The sequence below is a fragment of the Macaca fascicularis genome, chromosome 9 (assembly GCF_037993035.2).
Source record: "Macaca fascicularis isolate 582-1 chromosome 9, T2T-MFA8v1.1".
NCBI lineage: Eukaryota > Metazoa > Chordata > Mammalia > Primates > Cercopithecidae > Macaca > Macaca fascicularis.
Window position 1 is genome coordinate 62,177,180 of NC_088383.1, and position 23,879 is coordinate 62,201,058.

General features: G+C 36.6%; 1 protein-coding gene across 9 annotated transcripts in view; it reads right to left on the reverse strand.

The window, feature by feature from the left end:
- Window positions 1-23,879, reverse strand: part of CCSER2 (coiled-coil serine rich protein 2) — a 188,518-nt gene that overhangs the window by 17,793 nt on the left and 146,846 nt on the right. For 3 of the 9 annotated variants that reach the window (XM_005565267.4, XM_005565266.4, XM_065520782.1), the window contains 2 exons: window positions 17,828-17,917; window positions 1,288-1,372 (listed from right to left, as the gene is read on the reverse strand). In XM_005565267.4, the coding sequence (XP_005565324.2) occupies window positions 1,288-1,372; window positions 17,828-17,917 (175 nt within the window). Of the gene's footprint in view, window positions 1-1,239; window positions 1,373-17,827; window positions 17,918-23,879 lie in introns of all 9 variants that reach the window. The other 6 variants (XM_005565265.5, XM_015456102.3, XM_074001654.1 and 3 more) reach the window with 2 other exon arrangements.

The following is a 23,879-nucleotide window of genomic DNA, read 5'->3' on the forward strand; positions in this document are numbered from 1 at the left end:
AAATTTCAGATGACTTGACTAGCATTTTAGTATGATTCTTTTTGTGTTAGGATTATTTAAACAGAGGAGAAAAGAAAGCAACTTACTTGAAGACCAGAGAAGTAAAAAGGAGGAGTTACTGAGGTGGTGGAAGATAGAAAAGGAGGACAAAAAAACTCCTTTTCTCATTGCTTCCAGTAAACAAATGAACTTGCTACTAAATAACATCATATAAAAGTCTACAGGAACTATTTTTCTTTAAAACAAAAAGTACAGAAGGGAAGGAGAGATGTAGCAGCCAAAAAATAAACTTCATGCCTTCTCTGGAATTCATGTCGATACCTCATACTTTTGGCTAATTCAAGAAATAAAATTTTCTTTAAATAAATCACATTCCTAATTACTTAAAATTTCCTCATTTACACCTTTGATACTTCACATGGAAATGGATAATGAAAAAACCGAATGAATCACAAATCAGGAAAAATCCTTAGAGAAGGCATAAAAATATCTCTGATTGACTGTATTTATATTTCGTTTTCATTAATAATAGCTTTTTATGGGTGACTTTTCAAAAAAGATAAAATATAACCAACTTACCAGGCATACTTAAGTACATAAAACAAAATAACCCACACTGTTTTGGAAAAGAGATTTAATGTAAACAAAAATTTTAAGGTCAAACAGTAACTAAATCATTAGAAATGTTAGTAAACCATGCATATTCAAAAGCCATTTCTTCTGTGCTGAAAAGCTGATAGATTACAAAAAACATCTTAGTTGTTTTAAACCACTTTTAGAAAAAACAATTAGAAATATATTTATTTTAGATGACAGTGAAATGCAATCCAAGCCCTTAATTAGGAAATATTATTTAAAGAAATGTGCAATGGTCTAGTAAGCCTGCTCCCTACACATTATGCATCTGTCCATCATACCATTGTAGATCGCATGTACACTTTTTAAAACAATTAGATAACACAACAATTTTTATTCACATATTTCAAGGTTTGAAAATACATTAAAGACAGATGCATGTCAGTAGGTCTAGGGTCACTGGCAATAGGTTTAAACAGTATTAGAATGAAATTAACCTCAGACAGCTTCCATAAGGCTCTAAGTAGAGGTCTGTTTACATGCAGTAAAAGGAAATGTTAAGAGAGGAGACCACAGAGAGTGCTGCTTTAGCAGACACCTGCAGAGCACTCAGGATAGAAAAGGAGGTGCTGGGGAGGAACAGGTCATGCAGAAGGGAAGTACCATGAAGGGGAAGCCAGAGCAGGATAGGAGTGAGAGACACAGACTCACTCTGTCTGCGGTGCGGTGGAACAGTCCGTGGGATCCCCTGGAAGGAGCCCTGCCAAGGAGAGAAGGAGGGAGCAGAATACCCACCCTGTGCAGAGAGAGATGGGGTAGGGAGGTATAATAAAAAAGGGAACCAAAAAATAGAGAAACCAAGTCATACTTTGTTTTATTTTTAAATAACACAGAGCAATAGTGTTAACGAGAAGACAGATGTCATTTTTTAAAATACAGGCAGCTCAAATTACTAAAAACACATCATAATCCAAACCCAGTTATTTTTAATATTTTTAAAAATTATTTTCCTCTAATATTTGTAGTACAATGTACAAGAAATAATATATTCTTTCTGGTATACATTACATTTATCATCATATATCTCTTGTTAAAGTAGCAGATTCCAGTCTTCTGCAGAAAAGGAAGGAATTTAAAGGGGGAGATAGATTTTAGGTGTTAAACACACAGAAAATGCAACAATTTGTGAATCAGGAAATACAAAAAAATCATCATCTAAAAATTTTTATTTCAGCTGGGTGCAGTGGGCTCACGCATGTAATCCCAGAACTTTGGGAGGGTGAGGCGGGTAGATCACGAGGTCAGGAGTTGAAGACCAGCCCGACCAAAATGGTGAAACCCCATCTCTACTGAAAATACAAACATTAGTCACGTGTGGTGGCAGCTGCCTATAATCCCAGTTACTCGGGAGGCTAAGGCAGGAGAATCGCCTGAACGTTGGAGGTGGAGGTTGCAGTGAGCCAAGATCACACCACTGCATTCCAACCTGGGTGACAGAGCAAGACCCCGTCTCAAAAAAAAAAAAAAAAAAAAAAAATTTCTTCTGAAATCACAAGTTTTCAGAGGATTAGCAGGTAAAAAAAAAAAAGAACATTAGCTAAAGTTAGCAAAAGCGACACAGCATTAAAAAAGATTTTTAGGATGTTGTAATGTGACATGCAGGCCACAGGTTACGTGGGCATGCTTTTTAATTTGAATAACTTGTGGCTTCTTAGCTTTACTTATTTTAATCACAGATTATCAGAACTATGATACTCTCGAAATGTCATTTACTTCAATTTCCTCACTTTACAGAAAAGTTTCTTCAAGAAAGGAACTGTTCAATGTTATACAAAGGGAACCATATTGGGTCTTATGTCCCTAGCCTCCTCACTGACTGAAACATATGCACAAATAAAACTACTGAAACACTATTAAAATATCATCAACGAAAATCAGCCTACAAATCATCATCATACCCAGTTAAATCTGCAAAAGAAATTATGTATATTTTTTCAGACCAATTAATCTGACTTAAAAATAAAGTATTAAAAATTACTGATAATAGTTTATCAGTGTTTACAGATCTTATGAACAGTTTGAAATGAAAAAATTTTTCTCACTTTCCGTATCAACATTCTTTGACTCAGGCATAATCAGATACTTCTTTAAATTTAAGGGTGATCCCACATTGTTCAATATAAAACAGAAACATAAAAGATCCATTTTCTATGTTGATGAAGGGAAACAACAGCTACAAAAACTAAATTAACAATCTTTAGGATAGTCTAATAAATAAAAATTTTATCTTTTGAAATTATTATATATATATATTTTTGCTAATTTGGCAAAAACAGCTTAGAAAATATTGAATAAGCTGATGACCTCAGATGCTCTCCATAGATACTACCTGCTGTTCTGCTGTTTGTGAAATGTTTTGGTTCAAAGGCTTTATACTAAACAGATTCTCAACCAAATCTTCCCTATGCGTTTTGCAGAACCAAGCTTCTACCCACTGTACTACTAAGTAAAGAAACTTTCAGATGGGAACATCATAGACATGCTTAAGAAAACAGTCATAGACTCCTTCATCAAGCAGGTATGTTTACCTTTGCAGGTCTGTGGAAATAGCACTGACCTGGGAGTCAGGGAAACTGTTTTTTTCCTTGCATCTTTCCCAAGCCTCATAACCCTGAGAAAATTACTGATTTCTGGGCCTCAGTTTTCTCATTTGTCAGATGCAGAGGTTGGACTGGTTCATCTCGAAGAACCCTCTTACTTTTAGTTCCTATAATTTAGTTACTCATATCTGTACCCATCTCCACTCCAGCAATTTTATAACTCTATTTTTAATTTTGTAACTCTATTTATATGGCATTTAAAGCAATCAACTTTGTATTAAATTGTCTCTCCTGCTAGATCATTAATTCCTGAAATAATTTAGGTGAAAGTATCTGTCACAGTACCTATAACTTGGCAGGAGTTTTAAAAGATATTCGATGTCCGACCTTCTATAGCCTAAAACTCCCCCAGCATATAGCAGACACTAAGTAACTACTGATTTAAACAAAATTACATTAATTAACTGTGTTTATCTAGAGATGCAGTTGTAGATCTGTCAATCCTGGCCACACGCTATAACCACCTAAGAAATTTTAAAAACAAAAACAATGATATCTATCTTCATTTCCCCAAGACCAACAAATCATAATCTCTGGCATAGGTCTGAGTATGAGAAGGGAAAGACAACTTTGTGAAATAAATACATAAACAGCGCTGCCTGCCACTGCCAAGGGGCACCCATCTATTAGCTTATCGAACAGTTGTATGCCATCTGAGCTTATGCCCAGAAAGATAAAGAATGTTACTCATTTTATTTCTGCCACCTACAATGCTTCCTACACTTCTCTACCCATCTGTCAAACACCCATGCAGCCCCCTTAGGCTCTTTCAAACCCATTTCCTAAAAGCTTCTCCTGATCCTACCTAAATTAATTATGATCATTCTTGTTTATAAACACCCACAGCAATTGGTGGAATCTTTCTTCCTCTTTTTCTTCACTTTGATTTGCGTATCTTAAAAATTCTTCTACTAAATATAACCACCCTGAGAATAACAGCTCTCTTACTTTTCTTGGTGTCAACTACTTAGCTTCTTTCAATTTACTTATACAGAGTAGAAATAACATACTCTGATCAGCATTTAATAGAAGAGGGAATTCCAGTTTCAAGGAAAGATGGAGTAGAAATACTGCTCCCTTTTCCTGCTGTCAAATACAGCTAAAAACCTTGGGCACTACATATAAAACACAATACTCCGAAAGGTAGAGAGAAAAAGTGAGACCAGCTTGGGACCCAAGGAAAAATACAGTGATTTTCTTTTTGCCTAATGTATCCTAAAATGAGTGATAGAAGCTAGCACCTGCAAATGCCAAGGAACACACAAAACAATTAAGAAAGTCTGCATGCACTCTCTAGTCAAAGGATCAGGAAAGAAGTAGCCTAGCAATGCAGAAAACTTGTATCCAGTAATCTACCTAACACCACAGAAAAACCTGTGGCCCCAGCCCCCATTCCCATCAGAAAGGGAGGGCTGGGAAGGCCTGGCGTGGTGGCTCACGCCTGTAATCCCAGCACTTTAGGGGGCGGGCGGATCACGAGGTCAGGAGATGGACACCATCCTGGCTAACATGGTGAAACGCTGTCTCTACTAAAAATACAAAAAGTTAGCCGGGCATGGTGGCAGGTGCGTGTAGTCCCAGCTACTCGGGAGGCTGAGGCAGGAGAATGGCATGAACTCAGGAGGCGGAGCTTGCAGTGAGCCGAGATCATGCCACTGTACTCCAGCCTGGGCGACAGAGGGAGACTCCGTCTCAAAAAAAAAAAAAAAAAAAAAAAAAACAGAAAGGGAGGACTGGGGAGTGTAGGCCTCCACCCTTGCATGGCTGTGACATTTTCTTATGTACTTCTTAAAATATGCATAGAAAATATTTAAGAAACTTATAAATGGAGGAGGAAAAGGGACTTAAAGGGATATAAGGTTTCTACATGTAGTAGACTATATATAGTTAAATATAAATGTGTGTGTGTGTGAAATATAATGCCTAGAGTAACAACCAAAACATTATTATAAAGACATAAACTCAAAACACTATATATAAATAAAAATGGAATTATTTTAAAAAGTAACTAATATACAGAAAAGAAAAAGAAAGTAGAAATAAAGAAAAAAGAAAACAAAAATAAATAAAATGGCAGACTTACATAGCAAAAATTACATTAAATATAAAGGGCTGAAATACACCATTAAAAGACAGATTGGTAGATAGATCACGGCCTAACTATATGCAGATTACAGGAAATTCATGTTATGTATAAATATATATATATATATTTTAAAGTAAAAGATGAAAAAGATATACCACGCCAAAAAAAAAAAAATCAAAAGAAATTTGGTGTGCTTATATTACTATCAAATAGACTTCAGAGCAAAAAGAATACCCACATACAGAAAAAGACCTCACAAAATGATAAAAAGGTCAATCTACCAAGAAGACACAGTGATCCTAACAGTACACCAAACTGCAGAAATGTACAGTACTTGAAGCAAAATCTCATAAAATTGAATCGCCAAATCTACAATTACAATTGGAGAGCTCAATACCCCATCCCAACAACTGATAAAAGTAACTAGACAAGAAAATCAGCAATGATATATAAAACTCAAGGACACCACTAACAGCACCTAGTCAATGTTTACAGAATATTCTATCCAACAATAGCAAAAAGCAATCTTTTCAAGCATCCACACAACATTTACCAAGACAGACCACAGTTTGGGCCACAAGACAAGCCACAACAAAGTTAAAATAACTGAAATTATACAGAATGTGTTCTCTGACCACAATGGGATCAAATTAGAAATCAACAATAGAAAGATGACAAGAATATGTCCAAACACTTGGATACTAAAATTCATACCCCTAAGTTATCCATGGGTCAGTCAGAGAGGAAGTCTCAAGGGAAAAAAAACCAAAAAAACAAAACAAAAAAACAAACCATATCGAACTGAATGAAAAGAAAATACATAATGTATAGAAACAGTTGAAAAAATATATAATATGTAGGAAACAGCTGAAGTAGAGACAGAAAAGGGAAAAAAAAATCTTCAATAAGCTAAACTGATGTCTTAAGAAACCAGAGAAAATAAGACCAAAATAAACCCAAAGTAAGAAGAAAGAAAAAAAAATGAGGATAGCAGAAATCAGCAGTTCTGTGGTGTAACCATTCTTTTGCTTCTTTTCTTCTCTAATAAACTCATTTTCACTTTACTCTGTGGACTCACCCAAGATTTCCTGTGTGAGATCCAAGAACCTTCTCTTGGGGTCTGGATTACCCTTTCCGGTAATATATTCCATAATGAACCATGAACAGACAATACTTTGGTCTTCCAAATATCACCTTTTGTCAGGACTCAGAGTTATGAGTGGCTTTCACCACATCGCTGCTTTATGACTGCGCTCCACTCTACCTTGACTACAAGAGACCCTACAAATTAGGAAGGAATATCATTACCCCTATTAAGCCAAAAGATACCACAGAAGATCGATCTTGGTTGCTCTACAACTTTTAGGATTAAGGGTCCCCTTGTAAAGGGGAGAGGGAAATAGAGGCATCCGAATCAGAGCAATTCCATCTTGAACAAGGGCTAGGTAAAATGAGGATAAGACCAGCAGGACTACATTCCCAGGAGGTTAGGCACTCTCAGTCACCGGATGAGTCACTGGATGAGGAGGCTGGCATTAAGATAAACAGTTCACAAAGACCCTGCCGATAAAACATGATGCAGTAAAGAAGCTGGCCAAAACCCACCACAACCAATATGGCAATGAAAGTGACCTCTGGTCATCCTTACTGCTCATTATATGCTAATTATAATACATTAGCATGCCAAAAGACACTCCCATCAGCACCATGACAATTCACAAATGTCATCAGAATGTCCAGAAGTTACCCTACATCATGGGTCCCCAAGCCCTGGGCCACAGACCAGTACCAATTCATGGGCTATTAGCAACCTGGCAACACAGCAGGAGGTGAGCAGCAGGAGGCGAGTGAGTTGAAGCTTCATCTGTATTTACAGCTACTCCCCACTGCTTGCATTGTCACCTGAACTCTGCCTCCAGTAAGATCAGCAGCAGCATCAGATTCTCATAGAAGCAGGAACTTTATTGTGAACTGCACATGCGAGAAATCTAGATTGCTTGCTCCTTATGATAATCTAATGCCTGATAATCTGTCACTGTCTGCCATCACCCCTAGATGGGACCATCTAGTTGTATAAAAATAAGCTCAGGGCTCCCCCTGATTCTACATTATGGTGAGTTCTATAATTATTTCATTATATATTACAATGTAATCATAATAGAAATAAAGTGCACAATAAATGTAATGTACTTGAATCATCCTTAAACCATCCACACCCCTCCAACAACCCTCTCCCCGTCTGGAAAAGTTGTCTTCCACGAAACCAGTCCCTGATGTCAGAAAGGTTGGGGACTGCTGCACTATATAATTTAAAAGAAAGAGAAACCCAAAGTTTTGGGAAATTCTCGTTCCTTTCCCAGAAAACTCATGAATAATCCTTGCTTAGCATATGACTGAGAAAAAAAACCATTAAAAAGAGCCAACCAGCAGCCCTCAGGGCTCTGTCTATGGAGTAACAATTCTTTTGTTTCTTTACTTCTCTAATAAACTTACTTTCACTATAAAAAGAGCAGGCTCCTTGAAATTGAACATAGAAAAATAGAGAAAATCAAGGAAACAAAATGTTGGTTCTTTAAAAGATCTGTAAAATTGACAAACCACTAGCAAGAGTGACAAAGAAAGAGAAGGTAAATTACCAAAATCAGAATGAAACAAAGAAAATCACTACAGACCCTCCAGCCATTAAGGTAATAAAGGAATATTATGAACAACTTTACAGTCATAAATTTGACAACTGAGAAAAAGGGCCAATTCCTCAAAACCACAAACTATCAAAATCCATCCAAGATGAAAGAAGTCATTTGAATAGGTCAATAACTATTAAGGAAGTTGAATTTATAACTTTAAAAACTCCCAAAATAGAAATCTCCAGGCCCAGATAATTTTACTGATAAATTCTACTAAACGTTTAAAGAAGAATTAATCATTAATTCTGGCCGGGCGCGGTGGCTCAAGCCTGTAATCCCAGCACTTTGGGAGGCCGAGAAGGGTGGATCACGAGGTCAGGAGATCGAGACCATCCTGGCTAACACGGTGAAACCCCGTCTCTACCAAAAAATACAAAAAACTAGCCGGGCGAGTTGGCGGGCGCCTGTAGTCCCAGCTACTTGGGAGGCTGAGGCAGGAGAATGGCGTAAACCCAGGAGGCAGTGAGCTGAGATCCGGCCACTGCACTCCAGCCTGGGTGACAGAGCGAGACTCCATCTCAAAAAAAAAAAAAAAAAAAAAAAAAAAATCATTAATTCTACACAATATCTTCCATAAAGCAGACGAGGAGAAAACACCTTCCAAAGTATTTATGAGGTCAGATTTAACTTAATACAAAGCAGACAAAGACAATACAACAAAAGAAAAATAAAGAATAAAAAGCATTAACCCCCAGAATACAGATGAAAAAATCTTTAACAAAATACTATTAACTAGAATTCAGGAATATATAAAAAGAACTACATACCATGACTAAAGGGGTTTATTTCAGGCCTATGAGATTAGTTCAGTATTAGAAAATCAATCAGTGCAATCAATAGGCTAAAGAAGAAAACTCATAGGTTCGTAGCAATGACCAAAACAAGAGTAACAAAATCCAACTCACATTCATGATAAAAACTCTTAGCAATCTAGGAATAGAGGGAAACTACTTCAACTTGATAAAAACCATCTCCCAAATATCGAGAGCTAACATCTACTTAAAGGTGAAAGACTGAATGCTTTTTCCCCTTAGATTAGGAAAAAGGCAAGAATCCCCATTCTCATAATTCTTATTCAACACAGTAATGAAAATCCAAGCTGGTGACATAATGCAAAGAAAGGAAATAAAAGACATCAGATCAAAAAGTGAGAACACTGTTACTATTTATAGATGACATAATGGTCAACATAGAAAACCCCAGACTACAGGCTGTGCACGGTGTCTCACGCCTGTAATCCTAGAACTTTGGGAGGCCGAGGCGGGTGGATCACGAAGTCAGGAAATCGAGACCATCCTGGCTAACATGGTGAAACTCCGTCTCTACTAAAAAACACAAAAATTAGCTGGGCGTGGTGGCGGGCGCCTGTAGTCCCAGCTACTCGGGAGGCTGAGGCAGGAGAATGGCATGAATCCAGGAGGCGGAGCTTGCAGTGAGCCGAGATTGCACCACTGCACTCCAGCCTGGGCGACACAGCTAGACTCCGTCTCTGGGGGCACGGTGGGGGGAGACCCAAAACTACAGAAAAACTCTCAAAACTAGTAAGTGAGATTACTAAATTCACAAAATTCAAGGTCAATATACAGAAATCGATTTTATTTATTTATTTTTATTTTTTTATTTTTTTGCAAGGGAGTCTTGCTCTGTTGCCCAGGCTGGAGTGCAGTGGCACGATCTTGGCTCACTGCAAGCTCTGCCTCCCAGGTTTACGCCATTCTCTTTCCTCAGCTTCCCGAGTAGCTGGAACTACAGGCACCCGCCACCACACCCGGCTAATTTTTTCTATTTTTAATAGAGATAGGGTTTCACCGTGTTAGCCAGGATGGTCTAGATCTCCTGACCTTGTGATCTGTCCGCCTCAGCCTCCCAAAGTGCTGGGATTACAGGCATGAGCCACCCCGCCGGCCCAGAAATCAATTTTATTTCTAAGTACCAGCAATCAGCACAGGGAAAGTGAAATTTAACAGTATCACTTATAACCACCCCCAAACATGAAAAAGAAAGAAATGTAAGAAAGCACGTAGTGAACTGTGTTCTGAAAACTGAAAAATGCTGATTAAAGAAATCAAAAAGGTTTAAATTAATGGAGAGACATACTGTATTCATAAATTGGGAGAATCAACATCTTTACTATTTATTTAAACAGTTTATTTAAACTGTGGTACATCCATATCATGGAATAGTACTCAGCAATAAAAAGAAACAAACTACTGATGCACACAACTACCTGAATGGATCTCCAGGGTGCTATGCTAGTTTTAAAAAGCCAAGCTCCAAAGCTCAACACTGTAAGATAGTATTTATATAAAATCTGAAAATAACAAAATTATAAAGACGTAAAACAGATTTAGTGGTTGCCAGAGGCTAGGAATGGAGAGAAAGTGAGAATGGTTATGAATGTAGAGGTACCACACAAGGGAAAATGCTGTGGTAGTACAATAGTTGTATACCTTAAATATGATGATCGTTACTACACAAGTTATAAAATGGCACAGAAGTGCACATGCATGCACACACACACCATCACTAATGCCAATTTCCTGGTTTTGGTACTGTACTATAATTATGTAAAATGTAACTATTGTGGAAAACTGGTTGAAAGATAAAAAAGCTCTCTCTACATTTTTTGCAACTTCTTATCACTCTTTTGTAATCACACTATGGGCAAACTGCTTCTTCTAATGGATACTATAGACAAAGTTTTCAAAAATGCGTTACATAGTTCTGGTATCTGGTATTGAAAAATACAGATTTAGATACCTGTAAACTTATAACCAATAAACCACTCAATTGCTATAATAACTATATTTAATTTGTTTGTATCCTTAAGAAACAATTCTGTTTTTTCGGTTATTGGTTTAACCTGTATCCATGAAAGAAAGTAACACAACTAATGTTTAAAAAAAATAGAAGAAATGACAAACAAAAGAATTCTTGTCATAAATTCTGCATGCCACACAATGTCTCAGCAACATAGATGGCTCCTGTCAACATTCAGATCATCAAAACACAGGCTGTATTCCATGGCCAATGTCTAATATTGAGTAAACACTGAATAATTTAAAAATAACTGTATGACCAGATCATAAATATTACTTATTTAAACACCAATGTATATATGATTTTCTCTACAAATACTTTTAGCAGCATTTAAAAATATAAGTAATAGTGAATACAAATAAAAGACCTTAAAGAAGTAATTCCCTCTGGAACACACACACACACACACACACACAAACACACACACACACACACACACACACACACACACACACGCACTCACATGCAACGTCTCTCCAGAGAAATAATGAGCTCATTTAAATTTAAAATCAGGACATTTGGCAGGGCACGGTGGGTGGCTCATGCCTGTGGTTGCAGCACTTTGGGAGGCCGAGGTGGGCAGATCACCTGAGGTCAGGAGTTCAAGACCAGCCTGGCCAATATGGTGGAACCTGGTCTTTACTAAAAATACAGAAATTAGCCAGGTGTGGTGGGATGCACCTGTGGTACCAGCTACTTGGGAGGCTGTGGTGGGAGAATCTCTTGAACAGGGAGGCGGATGTTGCAGTGAGCCAAGATCACACCACTGACTCCAGCCTGGGCAACAGAGTAAGATTCCATCTCAAAAAAAAAAAAAAAAAAAAGAAAAAGAAAAAAAATTGACATTTTTGCCACATAAAAATTAATCAATAATGTTGCCCACTTCCAAATCAGGAAAGATTACGGTCTGAGAAAATGGATTTGGGGGAGATTATTCATAAGATAAATCGTTTGCCTGCATTGTCTTTTGGTTAGCATTCCATCCCATCTCTCAGTCAAGAAAAAATAGAGCGGAGTTCTTTGCTAATAAATTTCCATGGTTGCTAGAAACTAGGTAAAATCTGTCTCCTTTGGAAATCATAAACATTTGATGTGATTTTTATGATGTAACTGTGATAGTTTTCTGCTTTTACTTTTTCTATTTTATAAATATTTATGATGGGAAAATACTTGACTCGGTAAATCTGAGGCCCAAAAACCTAATTCTTTTTTTTTGAGACAGAGTTTCACTCTTGTTGCCCAGGCTGGAGTGCAATGGTGCAATCTCAGCTCAACGCAACCTCCACCACCTGGGTTCAAGTGATTCTCCTGCCTCAGCCTCCTGAGTAGCTGGGATTGTAGGCATGCACCACCATGCCTGGCTAATTTTTGTATTTTTAGTAGAGACAGGATTTCTCCATGTTGGTCAGGCTGGTCTCAAACTCCCAACATCCGGCGATCCACCCGCCTTGGCCTCCCAAAGTGCTGGGACCAAAAACCTAATTCCAAGCACAAAAAGGATGGTTGACAATGCTGACCATATTCCAATTGCTGAACTTATATAAATTACATATGCATATCTTTTATACGTACCATAACACGGATTAATCTTTCAGTACTATAATTCCAACAGATCACTTTTAATGTATATAAAATCATCTTTTCTTGCCTCTTTGCTATATATAACAGAGTTAGTTCTTAAAAATATGAGAGAAAATTGGCATTAGATCAAATTGTGCCCATTCAGAATTTTAACTAGTAGGCACCTTTTCACACTGATACCAATACAACGGTCTGTGTATTCATACACTCAATTTTCAGAGTAATCCAGGTCAGGTCATTACATGACAGGCCAGGTAGATCCTTTGGGTCTACCCTGTTCTCCCTGCTTAGAGATTCAAGGGGTAAGTAATAAGGCATTTGAAGGTATGAGTCCAGAAATGTTTTTTTCCTAATATTTTGGCTTCTCTGGTTAACTTGAGGTGTTCAAACAAATGGCTTACAAAAGGTACATATCATAAGATTCTACAATTTACTTAATGTGCAAAATATTCATATTTTTAAATACTGATGTTAAATGCTTTTACAACAGTATTGGAAATACATAAAAATAAATTCAGTTCAAGATAATGCTAATTTTTAAGAATATGCTTGTACATGGATCCATACACTATGTTTAAAAATGGTTTCGTAAGTTTTTATGTTTAAAATGAATCTTGATTTCTCGCATAACCAACATCCACCAGCAGTATTCACAGTAACATCAACTATTTTCATTTGAGTGATTAGGCACCTTCCATATTGTTATTCTTCTTTTCGTGTTACTCATTTCATCATTGTAGCTTGGTATTTTGCCCCTCAGATGAGGGAAAAAAAATTGCCCCACTTTCCTCTGGAGGTATCATTTTCTGCTCTTACAGCTCATTCTTATCTCTTTTCCCTCTTTTTTCTCCACCTAAATCTGAACTCCATCTTTTTTATTTTCCTTCATTTCTTCTGAAAATTGCTTTTACTGACTTGCCCTTTACTTACTGTTCTAGGTGGCTTTCCATATCCATGTAAGTAGATATCATTAGGTCTAGGGCTGCTTTGTCCAAAATGATGTCAATTAGCTACATGTGACTATTTACATTTAAATTAATTACAACTAAAGAAAATGAAAAATTTTCTTCCTTAATTGTATTAGCCACATTTTCAAGTGCTCAACAGTCACATGTAGCTACAGGTACTACAACGGACAGCACAGAAAGTTGTATAGGACTGTGCCGCTCTAGAGTAGGGCATTCTCAATTCTGGAATATGACTTATGGCTGCCCTCTTTTTATAATGCAAGGCTCAGGGGAGTTTATAACACTATATTATTGCTGTCCCAAGTAGAAGATAGATCCCTTACTCCAGTAAGAAGTGTTTCACACTGTGGTCCTCAATGCTGAAAACACTGTTCTTAAAAACTTATACTTGAAAACATCCTGTATTATGCCTACAGCATGGCTTAGGCAGTTCCCAATAGTAGTAGAAACCTTTGTCTTGCCCTAAATGAAGAGGACCCACAGGTGACTACTAATGTTCTCTTGCTGGGTTTAGTCTCACAAAAAACAACCAATCCAAACTCAAACAGTTTTGTTCTTTATCAGTACAGCTCTAACACCAAAAGCACCTGTAGCATGAAAGCCAAATTTTACTACAGGCAGAAAAAAACTCCTAAAATTCTGAGGATCGATACATATAAAATCAATACACAAAAGGTGAGGTTGAATATATGCAGAAAATAGCATGATAAAATGGTTTTTAGGCCAGGAGGAAGAAAGAATTTGTAAGATAAGAAACACTAACAGGAATGGTCATTATATAAATAGTTGGGAGTGGCTTCCCAGTACCATCTGAAATGACGGTGTGGGGCACAGGGGGTAGCCCTCCTGCCCTTCTATTTCCTCTTTTGTGGAGGGAAATACCAGGGGCTTTTAAAAATATATATATATATATAACCTAATGACATCAAATACTTGAATCATACAACTTAACATCATGGCCACCAAGCCACTTTCTTATCATACTTTGTTGGTGGTAGTATAAGCCTGTATAAACCTTTCAGGAAAAAAAAAAACCTGTAGTAATTTATTTCAAGAACCTTACAAAGACCATCCAGTAAAGGAATTAACTCCTTAACTTGATTAAAGGTAATGCATTCTTCATTTTGGTTTAGCAAAAAATCAAACCAAATAATAATAGCAGCCATCATTACCACTACCTATGTAGGTTCAAATGCCACATATACAACAAATTCCATCTAAATAGATATGACAGATGGCACATACACATATACACACATCACCAAAAAAGGCTGGAAGACCATATATGAAATGTTAACAATGACTGTCATTGGCTTGTATGAGTTAAGTACGTTAAATTTTTCTTAAGTTGTTTTGCTTCTCTATTTTCTATATTTCCTATAGAATAAATATATTGTTATCTCTCAATAAAAATAGACAGGAAAGGAAAAATCCACTTTAGAGTACTTCTCTTTTAAACATATATTTTTTGGCCTCATGTTATTCATAAAGTATCCTTAGTATTCTATTTTTTCATTCTTTTAGTGAGAGGTATTGAATTTTATTATTTCTATTGAGAAAATGACTTATGTAATTTAATATGTCAAAAGATTTCTTCATACTCACATTAGATTGAACCTAACTTGGTTGTAGAGGAGTTTTCTTTTACACTGTTACTGAAACTATGCCTTTTCAACCAAAAATCCTTTTTTCTCAGTAACTTAAAATACAAGTATGTATGTGGTCAGGCATGGTGGCTCATGTCTGTAATCCCAGCATTTGGGGAGGCTGAGGCAAAATGATCACTTGAGCCCAGGAGTGTGAGACCCCTGTCTCTACAAATAATCAAAAAATTAGCCAGGCATGGTGGTACACACCTGTGGTCCCAGCTACTTGGAAGGCTGAGGCAGGAGGATCACTTGAGCCCAGGAGGTCAAGGCTACAGTGGACCATAACCGCACCATTGCACTCTAGCCTGGGTGACAGAGCAAGATCCTGTCTCAAAATAAATTAAATAATTTTTAAAATACAAGTATGTTTTTATGGATTATCACAGTGTACTGCTAAGTCTTCTACGATGCAGTGCAAACCTGAGCACCTGTTTTTTTCCTCTCAGGGAAGTAAGTCCTTATTATGATCTCTCACTAAGATTAAGCCTCTGTCCTCCCTTCCCAGAGCTATGATTCTTTTCTCTTCTCTATTCCTTCTAGCCCACTCACCTCCTGCAACCATTCAAAAGAAAAGCAACTAAAATAAGACTGCTGTATACAAGTTGTATAAACACTTGCTCAAGTCACTTCTGCATCTTAGCTTCTTTACATGCAGAAAAAGAGTGTGCTTACTATCATTTAAGCATACCAGAGGTTTCTACAAGCATCTTGAGGGATGGAACTGTATCTTCTTTATATTTACACATCCAAATTAATACAGTGCCTGGCCTGAAGTAGGCACATAAATATCTGCTGAATGAGTAAATGCATATCTGCTTTTCTTCCTTTCCCCTGTTCTACTATTATATTTCTTCTTCTTATTTCCTGTTGATTCTCTACTTCAGAGATCTTATTTGCAGCCATTAAGTGATACCAAAATCCCCTTGGAAAAATCTCAATACATTCAAATTTTTGCTCTGCTGCTGTTGGCAGCAAACCACTCTCCTTCAAAGGCTCTTCAATGTGCTTTTGGAGAAAAGAACCTAGAACTAGCAGTCAAGAGTCTTAAGTTGTAGTACTAGCTCAGCCACTTTTTAATTATGGAAACTTTGCTACACCAGTTTATCTCCCTAGCTTTTGCTACCTTAGCTACAAAACAAAGGTATTTGGCCAGATGATTCCTATAGTAACAGATAACAGGGAAAGCTGAAGTCTGAGTTTGTTAGGTGTGCTAGGCTGAAAAATTGATCTTCACTTGACCTAAGATCATAGTAAAACTAACTCAAGAATACATTCCAGAACGAGTTACTTTTGTCTGATGAGGAGGAAGACTAACATCCAGTTTCCAGAACAGTGAGGTTGAAGGAGCCAGAGGTGGTATAAAGATTTCCATGAGGATGGCAAAATGGAACTTATCATGCTTAATAGAATCACCAATCTTCTTAGTAGCACAGTTAGAAGACATAACATCCCTATGGGTTAAATGGAGACACCTGGAAAGCCCAAACTTCCATCTAGAAGCAAGGGGCATGGTCTTCTATTAAACAACTGTCTGCAAACAGATGAGCTTCCACCGCCTTTGACATTAAAAAATATTACATCATCTTTGTCTGTTGGTGTCTTTTGCTTTCCACGATTCAAACACAACCTTCATTTTCTTCACCAAGCTCCTTGATTCTTTCAACTAGATTTCCCACATCCTTTGAACCTTATAGACTTACACAGCACTTTACCTACATCAATGTATTCCCAATTTCTTTAAGAAGTACTTATAAACGGAGGAATCCTTCTTTGTCTGTGTATTTCCTTCCCTAATTCCCCACTTCTAGTTTGAAACCCAAATATCTGGGATGAGAGAGGATCATCAAACTTTTGTTGAATAGATTAACTCCTACAATCGTATCTTATAAGAGCACACAAAAAAAATACTTGTTATATGAAAAGAAACAAAACTCTTTTATAAACTTTAAAGGCTTATGGCTAAGCTTTACAAACTAAATTGCTGATTATATTAGCCATTACATTTCTCTGTTCCTTTGTGTTACTAGAATTCCACTCCTAAATATAAGGCAAAAGAAGAGTCAAGGCTGACTTATTAGGCAATCTCTTAATAAGAAATGTCTATTACCTGGCCCCAAACAATAGAATGACTAATGTCCATATGATAATTCTCTGGCTCACACATATCCTGAACTGAGTTCTCAATAACTCAAATTAAATGATAGAGTATTTTTAGCACTAAACATGTTTTGAGATACAACATTTCTGAAAAACAAATAAGCACGGAACACACAGGTACTTTCTATTTAAAGTAAACCATTCCCTAGTTCTGCCTAAAACAAAACTTTTATTGTCTGTATCTTTGTGCATTTATATTTCCTAACACCCTCGACATCTGAGTAATTATAATAAACACATTTAAAAAGTTTTAACAAAAAAGGAATATGCTACATCATATATTTTCTAAGTGTCATATGCTGCTAAAGTAGGATGACTGCATACAGGACTGCTGCTTCCTTTAAGGCATGTGGAACTACTCTCACAAATACATGCAATAAGAGGAGAGTAGACACACAAATAAAATGAACCATAGTGTGCAGAATGAAAAAGCTATTAAATGCACATTCACTTACATAAGACACACAAGAGAAGCTTTAGGAAAGCACATAAACACCTAAGAGACAAGCAAAAATAAATTACCTACAACAAAATTAACAGCCATGACAGATTCAAAATTATTAGAGATTGCTGTAAAAAGAGTGAAATAAAACCTCAAAATAGCAAATGACCGGAGAGGAGGCTAAGAGCACATGTTACTTACAGGAATTCGTCTCCAGGGTGTTTGGGTATATTTATCAGCATAAGTGCATTTTTCCTCTTTACATTTTTGGTGGCAGATATGCTGAGTTGCCTAAACAAAAACACAAATTTTTACATTGGTTTAATTCTGCATATACACACCAAGACACACAAGAGAAGCTTTAGGAAAACACATAAACACCTAAGAGACAAGCAAAAATAAATTACCTAAAAAAAAAGTAACAGCTATGACAGGAGGTAATCAGGGCTCTTTTAGGGGGTATGCAACCAAATCAACAAAAAAGTCACACATGGCAAAATAGTTCTGGCTACTTTTTTTGAAAAAAAAAAACGTTATCAACAGCAAACATTAAGGTCTATTAAGTGGTCTCTCATCTTATTCAGGGAGTGGGTTTGAGAGTCAGCCTCAATTCTAACCTTATAAGGTTAGAATTTTGAATAATCTAAATTACCCTTGGCAATCTCTTATATTGTCCATAAAACATACAATATATGATTTTATGTAAATCAATATATAGAGTTAAGTATATGGATGTAGAACATATAGGAATATTCAGTATATAAAGAATACAACTGCAGAATTTACAGTATTTCCCTAAACTGTCATGGTACTACAGTCACTAAAGCTCAGTTTCTTAAATGCATTTTTTATGGGACTCTGCTGGACACTGAATACCACCAGTCCACTTGTCAGGATGTCTGTTCTCATGTGCCGTCTGATGAAGCCTCTTTCATGATGTGTTGACTTTACTGGACTGAAATATTTTGAAGAGTGTCAGCCCTTTGACAAGATCCATCTGACCATTTCTGTTCACAAATGATTTCTCCACACGATTCCACTCAAAGCACACTCATTTACATAACACAAAGTAACTTTCTCAAATAATCATCACTTTCAAAAAACATCATTAAAATATTGATAAAGAGAATCCTCCTGGCCAGGCGCAGTGGCTCACACCTGTAATTCTAGCACTTTGGGAGGCGGAGGCAGGTGGATCACGAGGTCAGGAGATCGAGACTATCCTGGCTAACATGGTGAAACCCCGTCTGCACTAAAAATACAAAAAATTTGCTGAGCATGGTGGCGGGCGCCTGTAGTCCTAGCTACTTGGGAGGCTGAGGCAGGAGAATGGCATGAATCCGGAAGCGGAGCGCGCAGTGAGCCGAGATCACACCACTGCACTCCAGCCTGGGCAACAGAGTGAGACACCATCTCAAAAAAAAAAAAAAAAAGAGAATTCTCCCTTAGTGAAAATCTAGAAAATAACCACATTATTTGTTAAACAACCTCTCTGGAGGTAGACATACTTTCTCATAGGAAACTAAAAAATTCTTGATTATTGCATCAGGTTAAAATGAGACATTTCTACTTTAATAATATTTACCCATATTCAAAATTTTTCTTAACTGCAATCAGATCATTCCAATTTCCTCATACAAAATAAAATCTAAAAACAAAAATGTCTATCATAGAGACATATTTTCCATTCCTATGAGACAGTCACTGAAACAAAATTCAATATAGGCCGGGTACAGTAGCTCACACCTGTACTCCCAGTACTTTGGGAGGCTGTGGCTGGCGGACTGCTTGGGCCCAGGAGTTCCAGACCAGCCAGGGCAACATGGTAAAACCCTGTATCTACAAAAAACACACAACAAAAACAGTCAGGCATGGTAGCATGTGCCTGTAGTCCCAACTACCTAGGAGGTTGAGGGAAGGATCACCTGAGCTCAGGAGGTCAAGGCCACAGTGTGCTGAGACTGCATCACCACACTCCATCTTGGGTGACAGAGTGAGATGCTAACTCCAAAATAACCCCCTAAATTCAATATATAATTGAGTCAACTTACAGTCTCTTGGAATTCACTGTAATAGGATCAACTTTTAACATATATGAGGGGTATATGATGAACAGAAAGGTAACTTAAAAACACTATTGAAATGAAAGCACTTTACTTATTCCATCCTATTGCAATTCCAGAAATTCAGGTGCTCCTTGATTTATGATGGGGTCACACCTGAATAAACTCAAATATTGCTAAAAACGCACTTTTGACTTGGGATTATTTTCAACCTATGATGGGTTTATCAGGACATAATTCTGTCATAAGTTGAGGAGCTTACTGAATGAGTATCACTTTTGTACCATCATATAATCAAAAACTCCTAAGTAGTGGACTGTCTATAATTTATTTTCTGTTCTATATGCTAACACATGAAAAATATTTGGCAAATATAAGAGTTTTCCAAAATTTGGAAAGTCTAGTTTCTAGTGGCACATCAACATATATAAAATGACTTAACAAATCATTTTCTCACCATCTGCCTTCTTTATTGCTGAGAGACTGTACAGATGCTCACCTTCTATTTGGTCGCATATTTGGGGAAATGTGTCCTAATCTCTTATCCCAAGGAGCTAGATCTTAATTAGTCTGAACCAATGTGATTAATCCCATTCTTCTATGCTTAGGAAGGGACAAGTAACTCAAATCTAGCCAATCAAATAGGAAAGTCTAGGGTATCTGAGAAAGGGTTTGTTGATTTTAAAAACAGACACTGGAGATAATAGGCCCTTAACCTATCCTTGGGTATTACTGTGTGAGAATGTGACACACAGAGCAACAGACATCTTGTGACCATGAATGGACAGCCAAGAGGATTCCAAAAAAATCCATCTGGAACCTAATCAATCATTAGCCAAATGACCAATAAGAAACCACGGAAATGGATGGGACCTATACAATTTCTTGTTGAGTTTACAACTGTTTTTATTTTTAAAATTACTTTTAGTTAGGGACTTTTACTTGGAACTTAAAACATCATAAGGTATGCACTGATTTACACTGAATGATTTAGGGCTTATATAAGAGTTGCTATTCATCATGTATCCACGGACCAGGCATTAGGTAGTTTACATATGTAGTTCTATCACAACGTAACTATCATAACCCTATATGGTCAGTACTACTTTTTTTTTTGAGATGGAGTCCTGCTCCACTGCCCAGGCTGGAGTGCAGTGGCATGCGATCTTGGCTCACTGCAACCTCGGCCTCACGGGTTCAAATAATTCTCCTGTCTCAGCCTCCCGAGTAGCTGGGACTACACGTGTACGCCACCATGCCCAGCTAATTTTTATATTTTTAGTAGAGACAGGGTTTCACCATGTTGGCCAGGCTGGTCTCGAACTCCTGACCTCAGGTGATCTGCCTGCCTTTGCCTCCCAAAGCACTGGGATTATAGGTATGAGCCACTGTGCCCGGCCCAGTCCTACTTTTATTATCCTCATTTACAGAAGGGGCCTAGGAGAGATTATAGAACTCCCTTCAGAGAACGTGGCTATTAAGTTTCAAAGTCAGGATCTGAACTCAGGTCTGTCTTGGCATTTCAAATATACTATGCTGCTAGCCCACTTAACGTGAGTTCCACTGTCTACGTGTCTCCATAAAGGAAACTCTACACTAGCAATTTCCCAAGATTATTCTGAAGAGTCAATGAGAAATGTATCTGTACTATTATTTAACTATGATATTGCAGTAAAGATAAACAGGCATTCTTAGAATTTTTAAATAAGGTTTGAATAGTTTAACTTCTATGCCTTTCAGTTAATTCTCAAAGCAGTGCAATCTGATTTTAAATCAGCATATTTTGAATACAACACTTTATAATGTCAATGTATTTTTATGAAAGTTTGCATGCAAACATAGGTTGGAGTTGAATGTATATATTTTTAAAAGATAAAAAAGCATAGAAGGCTATAACTGAAAGGGAACTTGGAAATCACCTAGACAAACCTTCATATTTTGGATAAAGAAAGTACTAGAGAGAGGTGATGGAAACTGTCAGTGCCATTACCTAATTAATATTAGAAACAAGTCCTTTAACTCCTAGTCTATGATTCTTCTGATTTTTATTCTTATATTAAGAATAGAAATGTAAAAAAAATTTAAAAATTTTAAAATAGGTGATTTTAATTTGATAATGTGAAAAATGCTGTTACTTATCTTTGTTTTCAAATGGTTTGTATCTGTTAAAACTCTCTTGGTTTGAACAAGTGACTTTCTCAAGTTCTATAACTAAACTTGATACTATTAAAATCTTTGAGTAATTTCTAATTTTCTACTATAAGAAGGATACTTGGCCACCTAAAACTAAGGCATTCACTTTACAGAGATCACTGCTTGCAGTGAGAAGCAGTGTATCTTTTCTAATCCTCTAAATTTATGTTGAGAAAACCACAATAACATTAGTCTTTACATGAACTGTAAAGAAAATATCAGAGTTCTCCTGGTATGGGGCCACAGCTCCTCTGCAATTTGTAAACACACTAATGAGATTCTAAGGTGTTTACAGAGGGAATTTCTAGCTGAATATACCACAGCTTCCCAAGCAATCCATGGGAAAACTATGCACACCACCTAGAAAAACAGGTGGCAGGCTCTTTTACGATAAATATGATTTCTAGGTTGAATATATTGTGTACAGAGAATTTCAAGGTACCTACTGATAAAGATTAATGCTTTCACTTTTCTTTCTTTAGGATGCTCTTCAATATTTCTTGAATCTTTCTAAAAATTATTTTCAAGGTGAGATACTGTTCAGGACAACTGGTGCAGTCTCTTCAACAAATCAACACACACACACACACACACACACACACACACACACACACACACACACACACAAAAGAATGGTTCTAAATTAAAAGAGACTTAAGGGATATAACTGGTTGTGCATAGTCCTAGACTGAATTTTAGTTTAGGGACATCAAAGTACAGGATGTTTTTGGAACAACTGAGAAAATCTTAGTATGGACTAGATATTAGAAGATGTTAAGGAATTACTATTAATTGCTTAGAGATGGTAACATAATTTGAGCTATGAAGAGACCTGTTCTTACTTTTTTAAAGATACAATCTGAGGTTAAAAGAAAGAATATGTTATCAAAACTTCACAGCATAAAAAGATTCATCTTTCATTATTTATCATATGTCCATATAAAGTGACCTTTTTCACAAATCTTCGTCTTAAATTTACTTTTCTAATTTTACTACTGCAATCCTAATATTTTTGATGAGAATAATTTTATTCTGTCTCCCCCAATCTTTTATTTTACTTTTTAGACAGAGTCTCACTCTGTCACCCAGGCTGAAGTGCAGTGGCACGCTCTTGGCTCACTGCAACCTCTGTCTCCTGGGTTCAAGTGACTCTTCTGCCTCAGCCTCCCAAGTAGCTGGGGACTACAGGCGTGAACCACCACACCCAGCTAATTTTTTTTTATTTTTAGTAGAGACAGGGTTTCACCATGTTGGCCAAGCTGGTCTCGAACTTCTGACCTCAAGCAATCCATCCACTTAGGCCTCCCAAAGTGCTGGGATTACAGGAGTGAGCTACCATGTCCAGCCTCCCCTAGTCTTTTACGTTCAGCCTTATTGTGCCATTTTCCTTTAGCTAAATTTATTTTATACAAAGCAAGTTACTGGATTTTGCTTTAGATCCTCAAGGGAAGTCTCTCCAAGGCATAAGACTATTTGCAATTACTATTATATTTGTTATATTTGGTCTAATTTCTTTTACTTTAGTTTTGTGCTGTTTTTAAGTTTTCCTTATTTTTCTACTATGTCTTTTTTTTTTAATTTTAACTTTTGCAAGATACTTTACTCCAACTTACTAATAGTTACTTTAAAGCATGTCATAAACATTATTATAATTTATCTAAGTATATTTTTAAAAATTAAGAATGTAGAATATTCATTTGTAGAAGATAAAAAATTCAGTACTTCTAACTTCCTTCAGCATATTCTTTACCTTCTTCCTCAAACTTATTTAATCTGAATATTTTCCAAAATTAATAGCAACTTAAAAATTTAAAATTAAAAATAATTTTTAATTTCAGAAAAATTAAGGATTTGTAAATGCAAAGAAATCCCAACATTAGAATGATATGTAATTTACACTAGGTAAAATGGGCAGTAAGTTTTCTCCAACTAGTGGCTCAAAAGTTTATACCACTTAGTTTCCATTTCACTGCTCATTCATTTTAATCTTTATCTCC